The sequence below is a fragment of the Pan paniscus genome, chromosome 8 (assembly GCF_029289425.2).
Source record: "Pan paniscus chromosome 8, NHGRI_mPanPan1-v2.0_pri, whole genome shotgun sequence".
NCBI classification, from domain to species: domain Eukaryota; kingdom Metazoa; phylum Chordata; class Mammalia; order Primates; family Hominidae; genus Pan; species Pan paniscus.
The window spans coordinates 62973668-62995320 of NC_073257.2; the positions used below are offsets into that span (position 1 = coordinate 62973668).

At 51.6% G+C, this 21653-nt stretch overlaps 1 protein-coding gene across 1 annotated transcript in view; it reads left to right on the forward strand.

The window, feature by feature from the left end:
• The window catches only part of LOC100970446 (NUT family member 2D-like), a 54889-nt gene extending 33766 nt beyond the window's left edge, over positions 1-21123 (forward strand). Inside the window, exons 3-10 of the mRNA XM_034930575.3 lie at positions 9797-10074; positions 11146-12521; positions 14572-15271; positions 17213-17341; positions 18317-18456; positions 18899-19284; positions 19767-19883; positions 20217-21123. Coding sequence (XP_034786466.2) covers positions 12506-12521; positions 14572-15271; positions 17213-17341; positions 18317-18456; positions 18899-19284; positions 19767-19883; positions 20217-21002 — 2274 coding nt within the window. The 5' untranslated portion in view covers positions 9797-10074; positions 11146-12505 and the 3' untranslated portion in view covers positions 21003-21123. The remainder of the gene's footprint in view (positions 1-9796; positions 10075-11145; positions 12522-14571; positions 15272-17212; positions 17342-18316; positions 18457-18898; positions 19285-19766; positions 19884-20216) is intronic.
• Positions 21124-21653: the final 530 nt, after the last annotated feature.

The following is a 21653-nucleotide window of genomic DNA, read 5'->3' on the forward strand; positions in this document are numbered from 1 at the left end:
CTTAACCTACCTACATAAATATATATCTTAAATATATAACACATATACATGACACAGAATACAAATACCCAAAACAGATACAAATCCCCAAAATGTGTTAGTATAAAAATATCCCACACCTGCCAATGCCTCCCTTGTCACACACCAGCCTTCACACACCTAAACACACTCCCTCATCAACTCCCCATACTCCTTAGTGAAATATAAACACAGCAATGGAACATGTTCTGAATGTATACACAATGGGGCAGATGTATCACTATGAAGAGTATTCATGGTCCTTCTCTGTGGTGTCTCTATCTGAGAGATTATACATCCCTAGTCTGTTTAACTCGAGTATGGCCACATGACTTGTTATGGCAAATGAAATGTGAGCAGAAATGCCATGTATGACTCTGAGCAGAAGAAGTCCTTCTAGTCCTGTCCCAAATGAGGCCGCTTCATCCATCTGGATCCAAGGCACAGGACCAGTAACTGATCAAAGCCAACCAATGGAGGACACATAACATACATGAGAAACCTACCTTGTTGGAAGTCACTGAGATGCAGAATTATTTTCTTACATCAGATAATCTGAGATATTTTGATGGATGCATACCCCACCCACCAAAACATAGAGAAATACCACACTGCACACACACACACATACACATCCTCTCAAAACTCCCCAAATGTGTGTCCTCCATCATCTACAGTTAGAAATAAACATCTACAACCTTACATGATCCAAATAAATGCACAGACACACCAACTCCCAATCTCCAAATGCATATATTAGACACTCCAACCTTCTCAGGCCAGCTGCATAAAACCTGCAGAAGCTATGAATTCACACATGCCTCATCCCACCAGAATTCAACACATACTTCACATAAACTTACCCTCCTTCAAATACATGTACACGCTCCCTACACATACTCTGAATATCCACATAAACTACCCACAGTCTAGAACACATATAATCCAAAAGAATCCTCACATTATACACAAAACTCCAACTCTACCACAAACATATGTGGTGGCTTTCCTCCCTAATACATATACAGCCCCTCGAACTCCCTAAATTCATACATACAAACTCCAACTTTGTATGCACAAAGACACACTACCCTAAACATACAGACCTCCACCTCCTACAATCCTGAACATGCAGACACATGCATTTGTCTTCCACCCTCAGACTACAAATGAAGAAATGGATTCAAGCTGAACAGAGGCAGACTGTGGTCGATGCAGGCATCAGCCACCTAGATCCCTCCTTGATGAATGACTTGTTTCACCATTTGCTGGGAATACTGTTGGAAGATAGACTTGGCTCTCAGGCTCTCCCAGGGTTGCTTCAGCTATGGAGAGCACCCGTGCTGAGTTCTCTCCTCTTTCTGGGGAAGCTTCGTATCCAGTGGCTAATCCAAGCAGGTATAAAGCAGCTGACTAAGGACAGTTCTATTGAGACACTTTAGTCCCACAGCAGCACATGGGGTCAGGTGAGACTGTTTGGGGGCCCGAGTCATAGTTTAACTTCTCCAATGCAACTATGCTCCCTTTTTTCACTTTTTAAAAAGCAAAACATTATACTCATAAATTCTCAGGGACTGAACTAAGGGCACCCAACCTGGGACCACATTCTTTGATTCCTTCATTCAATGATTATTTTATTTTTTTATTTTTTTTGAGACGGAGTCTCGCTCTGTCACCCAGGCTGGAGCACAGTGGCGCAATCTCGGCTCACTGCAAGCTCCGCCTCCTGGGTTCACGCCATTCCCCTGCCTCAGCCTCCTGAGTAGCTGGGACTACAGGCACCCACCACCATGCCCAGCTAATTTTTTGTATTTTTAGTAGAGACAGGGTTTCACCATGTTAGCCAGGATGGTCTCAATCTCCTGACCTTGTGATCCGCCCACCTCGGCCTCCCAAAGTGCTGGGATTACAGGCATGAGCCACCACAGCTGGCCCATTCAATGATTATTTATTAAGCATCAACAAATACAATGATGACTACTCTCTTACGGAGACTATATCCCATGGAAGTAAACAGATAATAAATAAATATACGATGAATACAAACACGTACACACAGTTTCCTGGAGATGTTCAGTCAGCAATTAGATTAAGCAACTGAGGCTCTGTAGACACAAGTGAGGGGCTAAAAATATAGATTTGAGGAAAAATGCAAAGGAGAGAGTACATTCCCTCATATAAAATTGTTTCTACTGGTGAGGTTTCCTGCAATTTTGGCACGAGGCATGCATTCGTTTTCAGGTCTATCGGTTATTTACTGTGGTAATACTGTAGATCGGCAGATTACTGCAGAATCCAATGGACTGAAGCCATAAGCATTCACATCAGGCCTCTGAGGGTCAGTGATTTGGCTTAGCTCTGCTGGGTTGTCCTTCTGCTCCAGTCTGTTCCGCCGTTCTTTGTTGCCTCCTTGGTACAGACACTGTAATGGGTGCCCCAGAGGATTCTAAGGTGAATAGGTCAGCTCCCTGTGTCTGAGGTTTAAATCCTGTAGGAGCAGAGGTTTCCAGCATTAATTTTGCTACGAGACAGAGGTTGAAGTTGGGGATTTAGGGGCAAGAGCAGGGAGCCCATGCTCCCCTGGGGCCATCAGAAGAGGGGGCTCTGAGTGTGGATGGGAGGGGGCCTATACTAGGGAAATGGGCAGTTATGTTCCGTATGGACTAGTAACCACATTAGCTAACAGTTATGCCATATGCACCTACAGTACAGCCTTCACTGCTCCAAGCAATTTACATGTATGAATGCCAATCTTTATAACCCCGTGGAGTTAGCACTATTATCCTCATTTTACAGATAAGTAAGCTGAGGCTCAGAGAGGTTAAAATACTTGCCCAAGGTCACAAAGGTCAGGTATACACTGGGGCTTCTGGGATTTGAGCCAGCAGTCTGGCTCCAGAGCCTGTACCCTTGACCTGACCATGGCTGCCCCTTGAGAAACTTCCCTGCCACTAGGGGAGTGCTGAGTGCAGAGAAGACATTTCATACAGGAAGTAACATTTCAGTTACATCTTCTGGCAATGAAGCTCCCCCTACAATAAGGGGTCCTCATGGGGGAGGATCACCCAACCACAGCCCTTTCCGGTGCCCACTGTCAGCACAGCAGCTGTGTCCTTGCTGGTAGAACACCCCATCTCCTACCACCTGCTTCCCAAGCTGGGCCTGGGCTTGTCCCTCCTGGGATACCTCCAGCTACATTTGCCTCCACCTCTCATTAGGAACCTTGGGTGACTCCCAAGAGAAGGCCCTGGTCTCTTTAAATATCCCAATTCTAACCTGCAGACACCATGGACATACTTATTACTCAAAGGATGGTTGAATAAAGTCTTGATCTGCAAGAAGGACCTAGACCACTGAGCCCCAAGCTGACATTCCCCCAGTGTTCCCTACTTACAGCCCCAGGAAATGGGTCTGGGCAAGGAAGGAGAGGCTGGGGACTCTTGTGTGTAGGGGGGCTTCATATGCGCTGACATGCCCCCTCCACCTCTTTGTGCAGTCAAAGCCTGCCTCCCACTCCATTCCCGACCCCCAGCTCTCCCTGCTCTGTTCCTAGTGTCTGCCTGGCTGGCCCATTCTGCCTTCCCTGGTCAGCCCATTCTGCCTTTCCTGGTCTTGCCCACTGAGTCTCCTTCCTTTGACCCCAGGCTCCTGCAGTGGGCATCAGAACAGCCTCCTTTGAAGGGGCAGTTCCTCAGTGGCCTCACTGTTTCCTTCTGAGTGTTCTCAGACCCACTGCTGTGTCACTATAGGGCACCAGGGCCCAGTGAGGACTGAGATGGGAACATATCCTTTTTCCTATCAGCTCCTGGGAAACAGAACAGTCAGAGGCTTCTAAGGTGCTGGACAGAGGGGCCACTCAGCACACAGTTGACGATATCTTCTGTTCATAGAGAGAAGGGGGTGGTGCAGGATACATTTCATGACATACACTCCTCAAAAATATTGAGCCCAGAACAAATGGCTTAGGCCAACCTCAGCGATTCTAGCAATTGCCATTCATGCAACCTGCATGGGAGATTTTCTGTGCTGATTCAAGACCAAGAGACACATGTACTTCTCCCCTAAAACTCAGGATCCATGACTACCCATTTCAAAACAAAGAAATCCAAGAAGATCTACCTGGTATACATTACAGTGCATTTTTTTAAAGACATATATTATAAAAGCAGACAGAGCTCCATTCTGCCAATGAAACACAATACAACTAGTGCAACATACCCTCATTATGTTAGGGCAGGACATGAGGGGGCAGCAAGAACCACCAGGAATCCATTTGTACCACAGGGAAGTGGCTATTAGAACATTAAAGGAAGTGATGTTGGCACATTTTATTGGCGGGAGGATTCACCACGAGGAAGAAAAGGCCAGAAGGTGACTCCTGGTAAGGAGCAAGGCCCACAAATCCTCGGGTGAGTCTGAGGGAGGAGGTGGTGGCTGTGGGGTCAGCAGGTGGACACCTCCATCACGTGGCTCCCTCTGCTGGGCTTGTGGCCCCATGTGCAATAGAGAAACTAATGGAAGGTTGGGTGACCCAATCAGAAACATGAAGCTGGCCAGGTGTAATGGCTCACACCTGTAATCCCAGCACTTTGGGAGGCCAAGGCAGGTGGATCACCTGAGGTTAGAGTTCGAGACTAGCCTGGCCAACATGGCAAAACCCCGTCTTTACTAAAAATACAAAATTAGCTGGGCTTGGTGGTGCATGCCTGTAATCCCAGCTACTCCGGAGGCTGACGCAGGAGAATGGCTTAGAACCCGGGAGGCGGAGTTTGCAGTGAGCCGAGATCGTGCCACTGCACTCCAGCCTGGGCAACAGAGGGAGACTCTGTCTCAAAAAAAAAAAAAAGAAAAGAAAAGAAAAAAAAAAAAAGAAACATGAAGCTGAGATGCACTTGCCACTCCAGGGGCATCCTGAGCCTTTGGAAAGAACCTGTTGACAGGGTTCTCAGAAACATCAGAGCCACATTTTCTCAGGAGGGCTTCCCTGTCTCTCCAGAACCCAGCTCCCAGCACTCCTCAGGACAGAGCCTGCCCAGCTCTGCCCGTGTCACTTCACTGACCCCCACCCCTGCCAGCCTTCTCCCACACCTGCAGGGCCAGCACCCAACATGCTGAGAGAATGGGGACCCAGAACCAGATGAACACATCAGGGGAAACTGAATCCATTCTCTCTTGGGGTCCTGAGCCTCCCAGTGACAGAAGATCCAGGAGATGCGAGTGGGAGGTCGCCCTAACAGGATCTAACATCATGCTCCAGATTGCTGAAGGGACACAGATCGGTGCCTCCTCTCCTTGACTCTACCCTCCTCACTCCTTAGCACCAGGCCTGGCTGTCCATCCCTGCCAAGGTGCAACTAAGACCTTCGCCTGCAGCTCAGGGGTGCCCCAGACAGGAGCACAAGAGGAGGCTCATCCCCACCCACAACCCAGGCCGGAGCGAATCTGGCTGCCCAGGCTCTGTGTCTGGCTTCTGCCCCAGGACCTGAGCCCATGTAAACTCAGGCTTCCTTGGCCTGCCCTCCCCAGGCCCAGGTTCTAAAGGTGTGCTCCCCACAACTTCCTTGTTGCTCCTCCACTTTGTCCCTAGAATTACAGCCCAGCTCTAGGTGGGACTGTGAAGCTCTGCCTAATGCTTTCCACGAGAAGTCAGATTCAGGCCCTTGTGCCTGAAGACTCCTTGTGAAGAGCAGATGACACCTTCTCCAAGAGCAGCTAAGGAATCACCTTGGCTCCTCAGGCTGAGTATACATTTTCTGTACGGAACTTCAGAAAGAAATGGTCAACATTCATTCCTCACTTCACCAGAGAAAGAAGAAAATGTCACATGCCTTTGAGTCCCTCTTTTCACCAAGACTCCACTGAGATAAAACTCCTAACACAGAAGCCAACACGTATTCTCAACACTGGGTACCTACTGGAGGTCCTGCCTTAGCCCCGAAGCCTCAGGTTTCCATGGGGACAGGTTGGTTTAGAACTGGTGGCCCAGCTCTCAGCCTGACACCCAACAGTATCCCCACCCAGGGGGCAGATGGTAGTGCAGGCACAGGTTCTGCAGGCTTTCATCTCATGAAACGCATGTTAGAGGGTGTCCTTGTCACTCGCCATGCCCCAGAGGAATCAGCAGGGACATCAGGACTGAGAGAAGACATGGCACATCTGACCTCCTGTCCTGGAAACCCCACATCTTTCTGACTGTGCCGATCACACGGACAATATCTAGAAAAGTTCTGCTCTGCACAGTGTTCTGTCTACCAGGCCCACCCATCTGAGGACCCAGATGAAGGAGCAAACACCTGCCTAAGGTGCAGGTACCCCTGCATCCATCTGTGGGAGGAAGAGCAAGAAACTACCATTTATATGGATTCTTTGGCCCTAAGAATGAACCAACTATTTAGGAGTAACACAGTGATGCAGAATGACCAGGGAGGGTCATTCTCAACCATGCTCCCTGGTCATTCTGCATCACTACAATACACATAGAATCCCCAGAATACACACCCATTAAAGCCTCAATATTCTTGCTTCATACAAACATTTGCTTACAGATCCTGAACACACACACACACACACACACACCCCCGCCCCGGGGTGTGTTGCTAACTGCTTAATAAAATGCTCTCCAGGGGGAAATAGGAAAGCCTAGAATTGTGATGCTTATGTGGTGTAACTATCTCAGCATGACTAATTTTAAACTACCAACCTAACGCCACTGAACACAGAGATGAGAAGAGATGTGCCGTGCCCAGTGGCTACCCCAAGCTAGTACAAGCCAGCTCCAGCACAGCCACATCCTTTCATAGGAATACGTGTACACAATCTACCTGCACCCTGAGTAGGACCCTCAACTCTCACCCCAAATATAAAAACAAAACCAAACCAGGTACCTCCAGAACACAACCTCCTCATATATCCTGAACAGACACACACAACTGAGATAGGATAGGGTGGTCATAGCCTCCATTAAAGGAGAACAAACTTGCTAAACAGATGAAGAGAACAAACCATCCGACAGCGCACAAGGAGGTCCTGCAGTAAGGAGGTGGAAAAGAAGAAGGGAATATCCCCAAATTCGCACAAGTGCGAAAACCCATGGTTAGTGTCCCTGGGTTGACCAGTGCTCACTATAACAGTGAAAAACACACCCTTGGGTAGAGATTTAAGATGTTAATGGTTCACCTGATATAGGCACTAGCATGTGCAGCAATAGCGCATGCACGTCCAGAGAACAGCCCAGAGAGTGCTTAACAGTGACACCCCTTCCCACCCCTTCATGAATAGTCATGTAAGGCTCCCATAAAGGAGGTTTCCCCAGTGTCAGTCAATGCTGTCTCACCTTTCAGCAGCCCACTCTGATCGGCTGTCAGAGTGTACATTCACTTTGCAGTAACCTCTCTTGCTTACTTTTACGTTGGACTCACTCTCAAAGTAAGACTTCTTTTGTGCAGCAAAGTCAAGAACCTGAACCAGCCCACCAGCAACACAACTGCTACCTGTACCCTAAATACACAGATGGCCTGCCCAATTATTACTTAAATTTGCAGACAAAACTCTACCCACCCAAATGCTCACCTCACTGCTAAAACCATATACGTATATATATATGTGCCCAAATACAAACATGTTCAATGAACACAGTACCCATATATACCCATATATACTGTGAACCCTGAAAGGGCTGATCACGAGTGGCTAACTGGGCCTAAACTCAAAATGGAGCCAAGCAGCCATTTGCTGACTGCAAGTCTCACACATTTACCCTGCTTCCTGCAAAAACCACGTACTTGTGTCACTTTGGGACTTTCACAGCTGTCTGTTCCTGTTTATGTCACCTGAATCAAGGGGTACCATTTCATCATATGGACTTAAGAAATAGACTGTGACTTGCATCAGCCAATCAGAAATAAACAAGCTTGTATCCCTCATTTGCAGAGTGAACAAGATTGGGAATCTGAGAACGAATTTCTCTGTAAAAGATAATACCTCTCTTTGTTCTTTCAGAGTGTACCTTTGTTTTGCACTGAAGGCTGGGACTCCTTGATTTGCAAACAGCTCAGTGGAATCAAATTTCTATTTTTTTCTTTTGTTGTTTTTTTAAGAAAATCCTTTTCAGTAGATTTGTTAACAGTACATAATGAAAATCCTATAGGCATAGGCTAAAAAAAAAATCACAAGGTATACAACACTTGTGTCATGCATCACCCAGAAAAAGAATCACATACAATCCCACAGCTCTAAAATATAGGAATCCATGATTCTTGAATCCAAACACAACCTACACAGCCTCTCTGTTTCCAAATACATGCACTGAACCTCCCACATCTCCCAGAATACAAAACACAGAAGCCACATAAACTCAAATACACACAGAACCACAAACTATTTTTATCAAATACATATAAGTCCACCTCACAAATTCTGAGAACACAGATACAAGTGGCAACACCAAATTCTGTGAGTATTACATTTCACAACAGACACAGAGGACCACTAAGTCTTAATATACCCAAAACCCCTCTTATACACACTCACAAACTACCCATGAATACACACCTCACCCTCCCAGGTAAAACCAATACAAAAAAAAAAACACAAAAACACCAATAATGCTCTAATATACGCACACAACTTTCATATACCCATGGGCACATACAAACTCACAAAAATATCCCCAATCCCTGAGTGTATAAATCCCCCGAAACACTATCCAATCAATATGCTACATCTCCGGAATACAACCTCCTCACCTCATCCCCTAAACATGCCCAAACACATGTACGAACATCCTAGCATTCTCCAAAGAAATACACTTAAAATACTAACAATCCCATATTCTATAAACAGACTTAGATAATTCATCTATCTGCTGATAAATATACACACAAACCAGTATACACACCCAAGATGCACAGAAATATCTCCAGCATATCATTTATAAATACCCATAAAAACACTTCCCAATCCCAAATTATCCCAATCTAGTATGAACCAGTTCCCACATTGCCAAGTACTAACCAATAACCATATCACATACCTCTAATACATATAAATTCAACTCTCCCACTCTCCTGTATAAAAAGAGAACCCCATCTCTCTATCAGACACACACATACTAAATTCCCAGAATATATAACCCTAATAACCACTTACTGCAAAACACAAGCACATAGCTCCACAAAACCTTCATCTAAACTGCCACGCCCTTGAACGCACACACAAACTCAATACTCATGTAGTTGTCTACATGCCCTAAATATACCCGCAATTAACTAACACGCCACAAATATGCAAACATGCCACCTCATATCCCCAAATACACATACAGTTCCACAATACTGCCCAGCCCAGTTATGACCTTCTTTAATCTGCAATCTCCACACAGACACAACCAACCCACACATGTGAATACATATTAGATTCTCACCAATTAAATGCATATCAAATTCCAAACTAAGAATTCATATAAACACATTTTCACATACACAAAACCACCCCCACAAATCTCACACCCTCCAAAATCCAAAATAAATCTTCCTGACATTCTCAAGTACACACTAACCCAACCACCCAAGATAACACACATGTGTGCAGTAAATTTTAGATACATGTGTAGCCTACAATTTACAAATAATATACCACTACTTTTTATTGGTAAATTCCACATAAGTAAGCGATTCTCATGGGAGCTTTTCTTGACTTTGGCCACACTCTTGCATCCACAACCAACTTGTGCTACCAAGTGAACAGACTATGACTGAAGGCCTGTTCTTCCACTTTGCAGCTGCTCCTATCAGTGACAAATCAGCGTATTAGAACATGCATGCTGGCTGATCATTCTGATCAAGTCAACAAGCTTCACAACTCACTCAATGAGGTCGTCCGTGAGAACTTCACTGTTTTACCAGGACAGGAGCTACTTCTTTGCTGAACCGCATCACGGTTTCAACTGCTGAGGTTTTCTTCGAGCTTTTGCATTGTTTGGAATGTGAAAGGCACGGCTGAGACACACTTTGGCGTTCCCACTGCATTGTTACACCTCCCCCATCACTTCAGGTCCAGGTGAGCAAGGGAAAGGAGCGCGGCCTGGGCGTCCCGCAGGGCCCCCGCTAGGAAAGCTATGAATGCTCCCGCCTTGAGCGCAGCCACAGGCCTGCTCTGGTCACAATGTGGGGTCGCCCCGCGGACACTGGTGACCAGTGGGAGCATGACCAGGAGGTGATTACCTTCTAATCACCCTTGGTTTTATTTTTAGGTAACATCAAGAAGGACGCCATGAGAGCAAAGGCCGTTGGGTAACCGCCCTTTGCTCTCGCGCTGCGCGTCTCCCTGCCATAAACCGCCGCAACCGGCGCTGGGAGCGGTTGAGGGCGGCCGGCCTCACGCTGGGAGCAGTTGAGGGCGGCCGGCCTCGCGCTGGAACCTCGCCTGCCTCAAGGCTCGTGTGGCAGCGCACGGGGCAGGCCAGGAGCCCGCCCTGGGAAGGCCCCGCTGGAGATGTGGAAATGGAGGGAGGCGGCACCTGGGCGCTTCCTGGGGCCAGACAAGCCCCCTCATTGGAACCTCCATGACCGTGCCTCTGAGAAACCAGCGCGTCCGCTGTGACCACTCCTAATTTTCGGTAATACAAACCTGCAGTCCATGCACTTAGGTAAAACCCTTGCTGAAAGGTTTACCTTTGGAGGGTTTATCCTAAAGCAAGGTATCCTCGAATTGCATGTCTTGCATTCCCTTTGGATGGCATTTATTTCATTCCTGCTCATGCCTTTCAAAAAACAGTATGCCCTGTTTTCCTACTCAGTCTGGAGGTTCCATTAAAGAGTATTTCTGGCAAAGAATTTTAGACCTGAAAACACACTCCAAAATATACTTTCTTCTGACTCCATTCCCAGAGTTTTTCCTACCGCATTCAAATGATTTCTAGAAATGTTTTTGTTGTAGCCTTGATCAATTTCAGTCGATAAAGCAGCAGATAGTAAGGGAACAATTTCACGCTCCCCACCCTTGACTCTGCAACACAGTGTAGAATTCCAGTTGGCAATAAAAAACTAGTAGAGAAGCAACTCACTGACTTAAGTTTGTAATAGCTTCAGAAAAAACTTTAATCGTCACATCCTTTCTGCTCATTTGCAGGATTCCTATCATCTGTCTCCACGTGATACACTGAAGAGCCTTCACGTTGATGCAGGTCCAGGGCCTCAAGTGCAGAGACTGAGAGCTCTGCAGGACACAGCATGGAGCTGCCATTCCTCTACTGGGTGGAGGAGCATGTGTCCTCTGAACAGGGGATCCAAGCCCTGAGATGTTCTTTCTCAGCTGTCAGTGCGGCCCAGGACTTTCTGTGGGGATGCTCACAGAGCAGGGGCCGGAGGACTTTTAGCCACCACCTCCCATGGCCAGTCTTCACAAATTACCTTTTGCTAATTTGATTGTCTCTCCTCCTGGGGTCTAGGACTTCAAACATGTACAGAAGCAATTGCAGAATTAAGACAAGACACTTCCACAATATATTTTTAGTATCACTGGCTCAGAAAAAGGCTCATTCAAATCCTGTATCAAAGCCATGTGTGAGAATCTTGAGAAAGCATCAGTTGACTGACTTGACAAGGGAGGAAGCAACCAAAAATTCTGCCCTTCTTCAGTATCTGAGTATGGTATTTTGCTTCAACATCCCTCTTAGATGAAGTTATTGATTGAAAATCATTTAAGTTTGCCCCATGGTAAAAGATCAAGTCCTCAGAAAGATCTCCAAAGCATTTACGGTTTGTTTTGTTTTGGTAAGTTTACCATGATTTTGCTTGAATTGCTCTCCGTTGATCTTCTCAGCTAAGATTGAGGTAGAGTTGCACAGCAGAAGAGGGCTGCATGTACCTGGGGGTACAAGGATTGCTTCCTAAACAATGATAAGCACACAGCCACCTAATAGTCTGGATCGGCTGAGACCATTCTGATTTCAAACACCCAGTCCCCTTGCCTTCCTAAGAACCCCCGTGTTTCTCAGACTGAAGATGTGTTTTGAATTTTGTTCACGAAGTGAGGCCGCTGTTGAAACTCGTCAAGACTGGGAAAGAGCCAAAGTGGGAAGGAGCATGGGTTGATTGGCACGAAAGTAGGTCTGTTGATAAAGAATGGAAGTAAAGGGGACATCAGGTAGAAGCTTTTGCTGTGAGTCAGAAGGACAATTTAAAAGTTGCCTAAAGAGGCACACGCCATCTCTGCTGCTGCCTTCCAGTTGGAAGGGAAACTCAGGTTCCTGCCTAATGGCCGAAGCCCTTCACAGAATGTCCCCCACCCCTACCGGCTGCCCACTGCCCCTCCCCCTCTGCAGAATGTCTGGGGTCCTATGTTCCAAAAACCTGTTACATTCAAATTTTAACTGCTTCAGTTGGACTCAGGAGCATCTGCTGAGCCAGGTCACTCTCTGGGTCTTACCCTTGGCTTTTCTCATTGCGGAAACTGCCAGACAACGGTGGTCAGTGCCCAGCCTGAGGGGATGGCTTCAAATGGAGGTAAGCCTGTAGGGATGGGGGCATTATCTGAGTCTGCCATGCCTCAACTCCTTAGGAATTCAAATTTGACACTGCCCCGGGGACAGTTGATAGGGCTGATGTTGACGAGGGAGGGAAGACTGGATGTCCCCAAGGACATCACACCTGGGGATGGCCATGGCACCCTGAGTCTGTGTTTAGGGAGGACGGCCCCTTAGAGGTGGAACAAGATGCCTGGGGGAATATGCCATGTAGGAGAAAGGACAGAGTGGATGGATTGATCCTTTCTAGAAGGAGACAGGTCACGTCATTTTGTGTTTGTAGGGAGTGGTGGGATCATGTTGTGGCGGTGGCCCCGGGAGGATGATAGGCAAGCCTGAACCCTGTGCCATATCTTCAGGCACCTGGAAGGTGCCCTTCCATAGTGTTCAGAGAGATTTGGACTGGAGTTTTCTAGATCTTAGGGAGGAGTGGGGAGAAGTAGTCTCAGCCAGAAAACTGTTGGGTGGGTTGGCTGTGACAGAGCATGTAGTGACAGCCCCTGTGTGGGCGAGGCTGGGGGCTACTGTAACTGCCACAGCCCAGAGCCCCTCAGCTGTCTCCCTAGAGATGGCTTCTCCATCAGTTCAGGTAGCTGTTGGCTTTCATTTAACAGGGGTGGGGGCAGATGAGGAAGTTCAGGCAACACAGGGCCTGGGTTTCCTGAGTTGTTCTGAATTGTTTGCCCTTTTGTGGAAGCTCAGGTCTTCAGACCCACTTCCTCTTGTCTGCTAGCTCATGGCCTGTCCTCTGCACTTTGTGTTACTGTGGAGATGAAGAATTTGCTCCTATTCCATTTATACTACCTCATGAACGGGGGGCAGGTGTGGATTCTTGCTGGTTCTCAGTGGAAGGGTCTGGAAAGTCTGGTTTCCTTTTCAGTAGAGGAAGGAGAGTAGTGCACAAATAGGAAGATGGTTCTCTTATTATTATTATTCAAGTTAGGATATGTGTCTTGAATGATGAGGTGCATGTGCTGTATCCCTTATTCCCCTTGACTAGAGACTGCATGAGGTCCTATTGAACAGGGATGAGTTCCAGACAACTTTGCCTCACCCGGCCCATGGCCCAAGAACCCCTGGTTTTTGGTTGGTCACTATGTTCAGTTATTGGGAGCTTAAAGGAGAAGGACGCGGGATGGGCTCCTTGTCCCACTACCTATTGTAACATGACCAGCAGCTGTGAAAATCCCTAGACACCTCCCCTGATAGCCCTGCTGCTCGCCATTTGCTGGCTGTGTTCTAATCGTGTGTGGCTTTTGCTGGCTATGCAGTGACACTGTCTCAGGGGACTCCACCACTGCCTCTCAGACCTGCTCCCTGGGAAAAGAGCTTCCTGAGTGGCAGCCGGGACCATCGAGTACTGCGGAAAGGGTGGCCCGAATCTGACCCCTATTTAGCACTTGCTGTGGGTGGTGCCAGGACAATCACTTGCATGCTGGGCATGACGAGTTATGGATTATCTTCAGGGTTCCTAGGGCGCTGGCTTGGGAAAGATTTCCATCCAGTGGTTTTGTTTTGTTATGTCTGAGCTGGGAAAGAAAGGGGTTTACAAGAGCTTCAGGAAAAGGAAGATTGAAGAGGAGATGGGGCCATAATATTCGGAAGCTTCTGGCTTCCTGTCGGCCTTCTGAGTGCCGAGCACTGCCCTGGGGTAGGCCCCTCACCTGTTGCTGAGCACGCTGAGGACCACCAGGCCGCTGAGAGACTCATCCCTGACCCATGGCTTGGGAGATGCCTGTGAGGCTGACAGGGTCTGCCAGGGACACCCGAGGGAGACCCTCGGGCAGCGAAGGCTTGGCTGTTACTTCTTGGGAGACAAGGGTCAGGGAGTCTTGGTGACCGGGGCCAGGCTCTCTAGTGGAGCGACTCTCCGTGGAGGAACAGAGCATCCGATGCACACTCAGGGACATTTGCAAGCTGCAGTTTCCCTGTCCTACGCCCTTAGCTGTTGGGACTCCCCTCTGATTCCCCAGTGACTAGTGTGGACCTGGAGACCCCAGCTCATTCACCTCTTTCCTTTGTCTCCACAGCATACCCAGTGCTGGGACTGGGCGTGACCATGAACCCTGGCACCTCCCTGTCTGTGTTCACGGCTCTGCCCTTCACCACACCTGCTCCCGGCCCAGCACACGGGCCGCTCCTTGTGACTGCAGGGGTTCCTCCAGGCGGCCCTCTGGTGCTGTCTACCTTCCCCAGCACACCTCTGGTGGCACAACAGGATGGCTGCGGCCCGAGTGGGGCCGGGGCTTCCAACGTCTTTGTCCAGATGAGGACAGAGGTGGGGCCTGTGAAGGCCACTCAGGCACAGACCTTGGTCCTAACTCAGGCCCCCCTAGTCTGGCAGGCTCCAGGCACCCTCTGTGGAGGTGTTGTGTGTCCACCTCCCCTACTTCTGGCAGCTGCTCCTGTGGTGCCTGTTATGGCTGCCCAGATGGTTGGGGGCACCCAGGCCTGTGAGGGAGGCTGGTCCCAGGGCCTTCCTCTTGCACCACCACCACCACCGGCTGCCCAGTTGCCCCCCATTGTGTCCCAAGGGAATGCTGGGCCATGGCCACAAGGGGCTCATGGAGAGGGCAGCCTGGCTTCCTCCCAGGCCAAGGCCCCACCAGATGACTCCTGTAACCCCAGGAGTGTCTATGAGAACTTCCGACTCTGGCAGCACTACAAGCCCCTGGCCCGGAGGCACCTTCCCCGGAGTCCTGACACCGAAGCGCTTTCGTGCTTCCTCATGTGAGTGTCCTCGGGGCATTGGAGCTGGTCCTGCAGCTCACACGTAAAGAGGCTGCTGGATGGACGGGAGGTCACGCTGTTCAGGGGAGCTTGCAGGGCGGTTGTGAGGGTGATGGGCTGCACTATGGGAAGGTACATTTTCAACAACATTAATCTGGCTGCGGCTCAGGACAGACTGTCAGGGGCCTCATCTCCACTGCCCGTCACTGTCCCGTGAGTCCAGCCAATCCTTACTTTCAATAATTTTCACAACAATGTCTACAGAAGACCCAGGTCAGAGAGGGTTCCTGGTGTGATGTGAGCTACGGTTCGGGTTTAGGTCTTTGAGTACACACCCCAGTGCCTCCCCTTTAACCTAGTATTGATGGCCAGGAGCACCTCACATGGGGCCAGCGGGAGGAGCTGCAGGGCCCAGCAGGAACCTGGCACATGCCCGCAGTTCCGCTGAGGTCCAGTTAGCACAGTGGTGGTGGAGCCTGCCCAGGGGGATGGTCTTGGGCCCTGCACTGGGGCCGATGCCGGCCAGTTATTTGCATCTTCACCCTCAATGCCTCCTAGAAAAAGGGACAATGATGCTTCATTCAGAGGATGGTGAAGAGATAACTGGAGCTCACATATGACATGCATAGCACAGTGCCTGGCACATGCTATGACACATTACATGACAGCAGTTATGATTACTGTCCCCATTACTATCATTATCAAGACTAGGCCATCTAGGAGAGCACTCCCCAAAGCCACAGGCTCCAGTGATAGCTCTGAGTGCACCATGAGTCCAGCAGCCCAGGGCCATGGACTGTGGTGACTGTGAGGCAGCAACGTCAGCATCTGGGAGAGTTTGTGGTTTCATTCCCAGTCCCTGCCTCTCTCCACCCTGCAGCGCCTCTGTGACCCTGTGTTTCCCGCTGATGAGCAAACGGGAGCTTGAGCACATCCACCGTGCAACACACTGGCCGTTCCCTTAGGGGTGTAGGTGGAAGGTGGCCCCATCTTCATCCCCAAAAATCTCGCTGTTCCCGCACCCTGGAACTGGTTGCATTCCTCCTTGGAGCGGAGTCCCGGTGCACTGGGGACCCTGATTCTTGGGGTGGAGTTGCCCCAGGCTCACAGGCCTTTGCCATGGCTCCTGTGGGAATGTGGGATCTGGACCTGCTGCTTGCAGTGGCGTGGACACCGCTCTGCTTTGGTTCTGGATGTGTGCTCCTGATCCTCATGCTCCAGGGCCCTGAGGCTACGTCCCCAGTGGCTGCCTTGCTCCAGAGTCCCCAGGAAGCCGGTTAAATGCTCAGTCTTGGGGCCCTGGAACCTGCACTTTAACCCTCACCCCCAGGTCATTCTGTGTGCACGCTGTCTCAGTCAGCTCAGGCTCTGCCGTAATGAATGCCGTAGACTGGGTGCTTTATCAAGACACATTCATGTCTCTCAGTTCCAGAGGCCAGAAGTCCCAGATCAAGGTGACAGCAGATTGGGTGTCTGGTCAGGGCCCTCCTCCTGGCTGGAGAGAGCTGTCTCTGGCTATGTCTCCTCGTGGCTGAGAGCAAGAGCCCTGGCGTCTCCTTCTGCCCTTATCAGGGCTTGGATTCCATGACTGGGACCCAGGCTCATGACCTGCTTTAACCCTGATTGCCTCCAAATACTGACACACTGGTGCTGAGGGCTTCAGCACAGGAATGTTGGAGACACACATGTTCCACCCATAGTACTGAGTCCACTTCTCAACACTGAGGACTCGAGGGGCAGTCGGAGAGGCTACTTGGTAGCTTGTGTTGATGTTTGATCTTGGGGGTGTGTCCTGGGGCCTGAGGAGCCCACATGGGGGAGAACAGGACAGGGACAGATGGCAGGACAGGTGTGGGCAGGACAGGGGCCAGGTGTTGGGACCAGGTGGGCTTGGGATGAAGGGTGGGCTTATAGACTGAGACTGACTGCACTGGTTTACAGCCCAGTTCTCCGATCTCTGGCCCGGCGGAAGCCCACCATGACCCTGGAGGAGGGACTGTGGCGGGCCATGCGGGAATGGCAGCACACGAGCAACTTTGACCGGATGATCTTCTACGAGATGGCGGAAAAGTGAGTCTGGGGTCCTGGGAGCAGGGCCTGCGTGGCAGGGTGAGAGTGAATGACAGAGGCCCGGTGGCCGTGGTGGCTTCTCAACGTGGAGTATGAGGAGGGTGTGGAGAAACCCAGGACACTCTGGGCCCCTGGCTCCCTCAGGAAGCTGCTCCTGCCACCTAGAGTGTTCTGGGGTCTCTGTCCTGGCCTATTGGGAAGCACCCCCTGCCTGGCCTGGGGCCATCCCTGCCTTGACACTGGAGGTCATGGCAGGAGCAGCCAGCATCACAGCCCAAAGTGGGTCACCTCCAGCTGTGGGGATGGGGAGAAGGGGTGCTAGTGACTATGGACAAGAATAGGGTGCAGGCTCCTCACAGGAGTGGCCAGAAGTCAGTTTTCTCCCATCCCAGCCTGGCCAGGGAGTTGTGTTGGGAAGATCTGCACCTGGGACACCATGGGACCCATCTCTGGCCTGACTGCCTTTGCTCCTGGGCAGTCCCCTCCATGAAGGCAGACAGATAGACAGCAGCCTCAGGGGAAAGGGGCCCTGTCCTCTGAGCTCAGCTTTTGCTTCCTCCTGACCAGGGGTCTCCCAGGCCTCGTGCCTCTGGGTTATCTTTCAGGGGCCCACAGTCCTAGCCTCAGGACTCCTGCATCTGGGCATCATCCCTGATGCCTTCTGCCATAAACCCCACCCCTGGCCAGCTGAAACCTGGAGGAGGGGTCCCCCGAGACCCTCCTGGACCTCGTGGCCCTGAGTTGAGTCAGGAAGCCCCGTTGATGCCATGGGCTCTGCAGGGGCCGGGTGAGGGAGGGTGAGCCCAGAACTCTGGGAGCAGCTTTCTCCTGGGACTGGGGGATGGGACACAGTGAGGGCCTGGACAGCCCACCCGAGGCACTCCCTCCTACCTTCCCTGCCCTCGGCCGCTGCCTGGTCCTGGGGGGAGGGGGCCTGGACCCTCTCAGCACAGCCTGGGCCTCCTTCACCCCCAGATTCCTGGAGTTTGAGGCTGAGGAGGAGATGCAGATTCAGAAATCGCAATGGATGAAGGGGCCCCAGTGCCTGCCTCCTCCAGCCACACCGAGGCTTGAACCTCGAGGACCCCCAGCCCCTGAGGTGGTCAAGCAGCCAGGTATGGCTTCCCGCATTCCCACAGGAGCCATGGCCAAGGCCAAAGGGGCCAAGGGAGGCCACTGTCCCCACACCCCATGCTTCCCTTCAAGAGGGGGATTTGCTCCCTCCAACAGGACAGTTTCCAGGAGCATATGTTCGGTATTGACCTGGTCAAGTTTCCTAGCTACTCTCTCCCCTCGCCTGTCCAAAACTCCACATATGCTCTGCCCAGGAAGCAGGGATGAGCGGGGAGAGTACACGGCATATTGGTGGCTCCAAACTTCCTCCCAAGCAATGCTGTCTCAGATGTGCCCCTCCTGCCTCCTCCGGGGGTGCTGTGGTTCAGGTGGTCCTGACCCAGCTGGGACCCACTTCACATCCCCAAGCCCTGCCCTCCCCTGTGTGGTGCAAGCAGGAGGAGCGGCCCTCACCACGCCCATCCTCCTCCCTCTCTGCCTCAGTGTACCTTCCCAGCAAGGCCGGCCCCAAGGCCCCGACTGCCCGCCAGCCACCACCCCGGCCCCACCGGCGAGCAGAGACCAGGGCCCGCCAGCCACCACCCCGGCCCCACCGGCGAGCAGAGACCAAGGCCCGCCTGCCACCACCCCGGCCCCAGAGACCAGCAGAGACCAAGGTCCCTGAGGAGATCCCCCCAGAAGTGGTGCAGGAGTATGTGGACATCATGGAGGAGCTGCTGGGGCCTTCCCTCAGGGCCACGGGGGAGCCCGAGAAACAACGGGAAGAGGGCGAAGTGAAGCAGCCACAGGAAGAGGACTGGACGCCCCCAGACCCGGGCCTCCTGAGCTACATTGACAAGCTGTGTTCCCAGAAAGACTTCATCGCCAAGGTGGGCTGGCCTGGAGTGCTGGGGTCTGCTGGATTCCAGGGGGTGGCACTCCCAGGTCCTTGGAATTAAGCTCTGTTCCTTAGCTACTCAGCAGTGTGTGTATTTCCATGGATTTGAGTGTCTGTGTATGTGATTGTGTGTGTCTGTGTGTTGCTGTGTGTTTGTGTCTGTGGTTTGTTACTGTGTGTTTGTGTGTCTGTGTGGGTGTGAGTGTGGAGTGTGTACGTTACCTGTGTCTGTGTCTTCTCCTGTGTCATATGTGGGTCTGTTTGTGTGTCTGTGTGTGGTTTGTGTGTCTCTGTCTGTGTGTGTGGATGCTACCAGGTGTGTGGTCTGTGTCTGTAGCTGGTGGTCGCCATGATATGAGAGCCCCAGGAGGGTGGGGACGGGGCGCTTGCTGCTTTCTGCGTCTCCTCCAGGTGTCCTTGGCTCCAGGTTACTCCCTGCCCAGGAAGCTCACGCCTTCTTCCTTCTGTTTCCAGGTGGAGGCCGTCATTCATCCCCGATTCCTGGAAGAATTGCTTTTCCCAGATCCACAGATGGATTTCTTGGCCCTAAGCCAGGAGCTGGAGCAGGAGGAAGGACTCACCCTTGCCCAGGTACCCTAGGGGCAGGAGGGACCTGGCACACAAGGCCCACCTGATTGTCTAATCCCCCCGACTGGGGATGCTCGGCTTCTTGGGGAGCCACTCTGGAGTGGGAAGATGCAGGTTCAGAGGGAGTAGGAAGGACAGGAGCCAGGGAGGGGAGTCAGCATGCAAGCTGTGGTGAGGCCCAACAGGATGCCCGGCAGAGCCACACCCTCTGTCTTTGACATAAAGCCCAGCTGCCTCAGGCTTCCCTACCTGCTGCCTAAGTGCCCTGGTCTCCACCACCCTGGGCCCTGCTCACACCTGGGGCAGTGCCAGTAAGTGCCCCCTTTCCTCCCGCAGCTAGTGGAGAAGCGCCTCCTACCCTTGAAGGAGAAACAGCATGCGAGGGCAGCCCCTAGTCATGGCACAGCCCGGTTGGACTCAAGTTCTTCTAAGTTTGCAGCTGGCCAAGGAGCAGAGAGAGACGTCCCTGACCCCCAACAAGGGGTTGGCATGGAAACCTGCCCACCCCAGACGACTGCCCGGGACTCTCAGGGACGAGGCAGAGCACACACTGGCATGGCCAGGTCCAAAGACTCTGTTGTGCTTTTGGGATGTCAGGATTCCCCTGGGCTGAGGGCTGCCCGGCCAACCTCTCCTCCCCAGGACCACAGACCCACCTGCCCTGGCGTGGGTACCAAGGATGCCTTGGATCTCCCTGGAGGGTCTTCTGTCAGGGAGTCACATGGGCTGGCTCAGGGGTCAAGTGAGGAGGAGGAACTCCCCAGCCTGGCCTTCCTCTTGGGTTCCCAGCACAAGCTGCTGCCCTGGTGGCTACCCCAGAGCCCTGTCCCTGCCTCGGGCCTTCTCAGCCCAGAAAAGTGGGGACCCCAAGGAACTCATCAGTCCCCATCTGCTGAGAGAAGAGGCCTCAACCTAGCACCTTCTGCTGCCAAGAAGTCCAAGAAGCGACCTCTCTTTGGAAGCCTGTCCCCTGCTGAAAAGACACCCCACCCAGGGCCTGGGCTCAGGGTCTCTGGGGAGCAATCCCTGACTTGGGGGCTGGGTGGCCCCTCACAGTCTCAAAAGAGAAAGGGTGACCCCTTGGTCTCCAGGAAGGAGAAGAAGCAGCATTGTAGCCAGTAGGGGCTTCTGAGCAGGCTCTCTGGGGCCAATCCCCAAGGATGGGGCTCTGGCATCCGATGCCCCAAAGCGGTCAAAAGCTTCTTCTCCCCCAGTGCTGATCTTGCTGGGCCTTAGCTTTGGAGGGTAGGGGAGGGAGAGGGTGGCTGAATGGGGAGGGCAGGAAGGGAGGGTCTGGGGGGAAGGGGCTGGGGAGTGGGGGTGGGAAGCAGTGCGTTGGGGGCCTCGTGTGTAAGTGTGAATAAATGTAGTTGTCTTGGAAAATGCTCTTGGGGCTGCTGCCTCTGTCCTCGGTGCTGTGCTGCTCCGTGGAGGGTGTCTGTGAGGGAGGGCAGAGGAACTGGCAGATACCAGGCTCTGGGAACCCACAGGGGCCGGCCCCACTCTTTCCTCCTAACGTAGGGAGCCCCTTCAGATGCTCCAGGGACTGACAGATGCTGAGGAAGCTCTGATCCCTCCCACCACCCACTCACAAGGCCCTGCCTGCTTTAGGGAGGCTTCTTGGGGCCCCCCATCGTTATCAGCATCCCTGGAATATCCTGGGATTGGAGAGAGCTGGCTGGCTCTTGTTCTGCTCAGTGGGAGCTGAGGAGAAGGCAGCCACCTGCAACATGGACATGGGGAGAGGAGGCTGCTCCTGCTTAACCCTCATCA